We start from the raw sequence: 5,150 nt of genomic DNA, 5'->3' as shown, positions 1-5,150 counted from the left end.
AGAAATATAACACATCAACCAAATTTAATATTTCAGGTATCGAATTATTTTAAAAAATATTGGGTTACTTTTTGATGTTGCGAATAGGTTACATATGTGTAAAAAATATAGCACATCAACAAAATTTCATATTTTAGGGACCAAATTACTCTAGAAAGCAAAATAAAAGACAAAAGATGAAAAATTATGTTACTAACAAAATTCAATATTCCAGGTACCAAATTACTTTAGAAAATATCAGGTTACTTTTTGATGTTATTAATAGGTTACATGTGTAAAAAAAATATAGAATAACAAGAAAATTTAATATTTCAAGTACTAAGTTACTTTCAAAAATATAATAAAAGACAAAAAGGAAAAAAATGTTATGTTTGCATTAAAATCAGTCAAAATGTAGCACACAACTAAATTCAATATTCTAGGTACCAGGTTACTTTAGAATCATCGAGTTACTTTTTGATGTTGCCAATAAGTTGCATGTGTAATGGTAGTGGAGTTAAAAAAATATTATCTTACTTTTTGATATTGCCAATAGACTACATGTGTAATGGTAGTGGTATTAAAAATATATCGGGTTACTTTGTGATGTTGTCTCTAGCATATGTTAATTTTTATGGCATTTCAAAGTACTAGGTTACTATTTGTTATGCGTGTAATTATTTAGGTTACTTTAATAATGTTAAAATAAGTAGGTTCATTTTATTATTATCTTTATTAATTGTTTCAGGTTACTTTTATAGTTACTTCTATAGTGTCCAAAAAGTATCAGGATAATTTTTTTTTTTTACTTTTTTTTACTATGTTTTTTTTTGTTATTGCTTTTTTTAAGGTTCCAAATTAATTATATGGTGTTAAAAAGTATCACTTATATGACTATTAGGTTACTTTTTTTTTATCTTTATATATTGAAAATTAACATTCTATTTTTTTCTTCATATTAATTAGGGTAAATAGCTAAATATATATGTTATTTCATTATGTGTGGCACTAACAAACTTAAAATCCAAATTAAAAAAAAAATTAAGATCAATGACAAAACTTCATAAATATTTGTGTAGAATATTAAAAGTTATAAAAAAAACTTTAGAAATTTGTTATTGGGTGTCAAACAAAAAATTAGACTATTACTCAATAAAAAAGAATTTGATTGTTGTTAAAAAGAAAAAAAAAACAAAAGAGAAAATCTTGGCTTAAGCAAAACACTGGAAAAAAATGGCATTAGTTGAGAGATTATATATACTAATTAATTATTTTCATATTTTAAATTTTTTATTCATTTTTCCAGTTTTTATAAAATTTCTTTATTTTTCCATATATTTCTAAACCACTTACAAAAAAATCATATTTATAAAATAAACCCATAGGAAAATGATATGCAGATATAATAGCATCCAAAAATATAGCTTAAATATTATTACTACTAAAATTTAAACTTAAATATTATTACTACTAAAAATTGAACTTAATATTTATTTACAACTAAAGTGACATTTGATTGAAAGTAATAAAATGGAATTGAAAGAAAACAGTTTTCATTTAATTTCTTTTTTCTTTGGTTGTATTTAAAACTATTAAAATACCAATTTACTGGAATGACCTTTCCATCATTTTAGTTAAATGACTATTATATTTTAAAATAGAAAAAAAAAATCATTCCCATACAAAATTTGAAAAAATTTAATAATTTTTTTTCAATTTCTTTTATGCATTCTTATATTACAATTTTAATTTGAATATTGATTCTTATTCTTATATTTTTATTCTTACCTACCAAACACCACCTAAAAATTAAACTTGCAAATTACTCAATACTATAATAAAAGTGAAGCACATTTTGGAAATGTTATTCCAGGCCCAACATTCAATAAAAAGAAGCCCAAACCAATATAAAATACTAGCACAACCAATCTGAAATGCAAAACCTAAGACCCAAACCCAATCGATATCATATTGGTAATTGTTGAGGAAATTACACTCTATACCCTTTTTATATTGTCCTCTTTTATTTTTACCTTCTTTTTTAAAATATATCATTTTTACCTCTTCTTTTAAACATTGTACCAATTTTGCCCCTGTCACTTCAAGATACTCTCCATGTAATTCTCTTATGTAAGGGTATTTTGAGTAAAATACATATAAAAAAAGGTATATTTCAAATAAATATAAAATTAGAGGTAAATTTGATTAATTGATGAATAAAAGAGACATTTTTCAACTTACCCCGTAATTGTTTCCGTGAGCCTTTTACGAAAGCCCAACCAGGCAGTCCTACCATAGTAACAAACATATATTCAAAATACACAAAAGAAGAAATTGCCAATAGGCTATGGAAAAGTGGAACATTATTATATCCAAAGAAGAAGAAACATAGTTATTTAATCAAAAGGATGATAGCCACTGCGGCATACACAAATATCTTTTAGTTCAACAACAAAACCCAAAAATAAAGAGCCTTCTAATTTCCCTTTTTTTTTACCAACAGTCAAAACAACTGCATCTATTTGGAAAAAAGAAAAATAACTCCCATTAAAATGAAGACAATGGCAACATCCTTGATGACATGACCCAACTTGCTTAGGCGTCAGCAAATCTAAACCCCACAAAAAAAAGAGTAATGGTTAGCTTAACAGTGAAGTATTGTTTACGAAATCAACTTAGAAATAGTGAAGAAACTTACCCTAGCTCGGAGAGCTTCTGATGAGCTACGGAATAATCAGCAAAGAAGCAATCTTCATCCTGACGATTATAATAAACATTTGAGTCCCTTAAGATTGAAAACATAATAGAAAAGTTCACTGTGGCTAAGTAAATAATACACACCGCAGCATATTTCTCAACAAGAGGGCGGAAGACAGGGTCTGAAAGAAGAGCCTTGTCTGATGGAAGCTGTAGAAGGCCTTCCTGCTCACCATTCAAGAGTTCACTGATACAAGATTTGAACAACTGTTAAGTAATTATCCCCAAAACCAATGCTACATTTTTAAGTTACTGAAAAAGAAACATGTTATTCGACCATTAAAATGTGAGGAAAGGGAACATACGTGAAGTAGGTGTTGTCGAAGATGAGAGGATTGGTAGTCCAAGGTCCCTCGAAACCAGAACGCTCCTTGTGTGCCCTTCCCTGAAAAAGAGAAAATATAGGTCAGTCAAAACAAAGTTAAAACAAACAAGCGTATCCAAAAGGAGAGCACATGAGCGGGAACAAACCAGGGTGTGTCCACCAGAAAGAGCAACAATGTCCACATCACTGAGGCCCATTGTGCCAAAAACTTGACGCAAATGGTCAGATCCTGAAAAGGCCAAAGTATAATATGAGCACCAAATCAATTCTACCCTTCATGTACTCTTGTAATTGTAATATACTGATGAGGAATTGGATGTATATGCTTACCCTTGGTGGCATCAGGAAGACGGCCTTCTGGTGGAGGCTCAGGCTTGTCCTGAGATCAAAATGAGTCTAAATATCAGTAAAGAATGATGCAGAAGAAAAAAAGGGCTAACGAATACTATCTAAATTTCCAAACAGTATAAATGAATTCTCTCTAAAAGTAAAACAAAGACATTATGTAATACAATGTTATAAATTTAACAACACAAAAGAAAAGTTAGTACGATTACAAAAATGAAATATAGGGAATACAACATTGAAAGAGATAATAATTACATGAATTTGACCCAATTATAAATAAAACGAAATATATCAAATACTTCCAACATTTCTTAAAATCCAACCAAAAGTAATAGAATGAGCAAAATGAAAAAATTACACTCACTCAAATAGGAAAAGTGGTAAAGACAAAAAAAAAAAATCGAACGAAACATTAATTCTAAATCGTATAATTAACTATTAATAATATTTTTTAAAAAAGTAAAAAAAGAAAATTTGAAATACAGACCTGTCTTCCTGGGTGGAAAGGAACTTCGGGTCCACCGGTGACTTCAACTGCGACAACACCGGCCAACTATATTTCCAAAGAAAACCAAAAGCCAAAAAAACATGAAAATCAGATAGATCTAACGACGATGTTTTTAAGATTATGAATATTCGACTGGTAGTGATTTCAATACCTGATAGAAATCAGCGTAAGAAAGAATGGGGAACTGTTCCTTGATTGGCTCCAAAAGCCTAACAGCAATATCAAGACCATTGTTGGCAGCGTGAGCAAGCTCAGCCGGGTTCTTCATGGTTCCAAAAGGACCACCGGTCTTGGTTTTCACATCAAAAGTTCCAGCAGAATGCCATCTAAAGAACAACACAAAGGAATCTCACCATAAACCTCATCAACAAAACACATTCACACTACAAACACAAACAAAGATTTAAATAAACGTACGCGAGACGAAGAATGAGAGGAGCAATGTTCTTCTCAGCGATGAGTCCTCTAAGCTTCCTCTTCGCCTTGTCAACAGCCTTCTTGTACTCTTCACTAACAACTGGATAGCATTTCGCCATGATCACGACTCTGCATCAAAAAAAAACTCAGATCGAAGAAAATCAACATCAAAATCAAGCTTATGAAATGAAAAACATCGATCGAAGGAGTAACTAACTAACCTGAGCAAAAAAAATTGAGTGGAGAGATTGAATCGGATTGAAACCCTAACAGAGAACTGGACTGGCACGAGGAGACCACAAGCTCGGTTCGAAGCTTTTGCGAATGATAATGGATTACTTGGTTGGGATAATATAGGAGGAAGGAAATGAGAAGGTTCTAGTAATTCTCTCTCAGCCGTTGGATTTTTTCGATCGTGTGGCTAATATTGAATTAAAATTAAACGGCTTGGATTGGATTAGAGAATGGTGACGTACGGTCAAGAATTTGTTAGGTGACAAGTTTGAAATATTTATGTGAATTTTTAAAAATAAATAAATAAAAAGACTGTCTGAATAATGGTCAAATAAAAATAAAATTATGGGACGGCCCTAAAAGTTGGATGGGCCCACTGAGAACGATGTATAAAGAGAAAGTGTGGATCGTGTTAGTGTCTGAAGTTACTAATTTGCCCTTATTGTTTTGGTCAAATCAAACCTTTATTATCTCTCAATATCCTTATTATTTTAAGAATGAAGTTATTTTTTTTATTATTTTTGGCATTTTGTTGTTCTTGAGATCAATTTTATGGTATGGAAAATTAGTGAGATTTGATTT

At 30.2% G+C, this 5,150-nt stretch overlaps 1 protein-coding gene across 1 annotated transcript; it reads right to left on the bottom strand.

The window, feature by feature from the left end:
- Positions 1-2,325: 2,325 nt before the first annotated feature.
- On the bottom strand, positions 2,326-4,860 carry LOC115719381 (L-ascorbate peroxidase, cytosolic). The gene is made up of 10 exons (XM_030648403.2): positions 4,556-4,860; positions 4,335-4,463; positions 4,069-4,243; positions 3,897-3,962; positions 3,392-3,440; positions 3,208-3,290; positions 3,042-3,121; positions 2,821-2,923; positions 2,678-2,736; positions 2,326-2,590 (listed from the first exon to the last, which is right to left on the bottom strand). Exons 2-10 carry the CDS (start codon positions 4,451-4,453, stop codon positions 2,575-2,577), a joined length of 750 nt encoding a protein of 249 aa, XP_030504263.2. The 5' UTR covers positions 4,454-4,463; positions 4,556-4,860; the 3' UTR covers positions 2,326-2,574.
- Between the last annotated feature and the right edge of the window lie 290 nt (positions 4,861-5,150).

The sequence above is a fragment of the Cannabis sativa genome, chromosome 2 (assembly GCF_029168945.1).
Source record: "Cannabis sativa cultivar Pink pepper isolate KNU-18-1 chromosome 2, ASM2916894v1, whole genome shotgun sequence".
NCBI lineage: Eukaryota > Viridiplantae > Streptophyta > Magnoliopsida > Rosales > Cannabaceae > Cannabis > Cannabis sativa.
The sequence above is the reverse complement of the archived record's forward strand: the minus strand, read 5'-3'. Positions and strand labels throughout refer to the sequence as shown.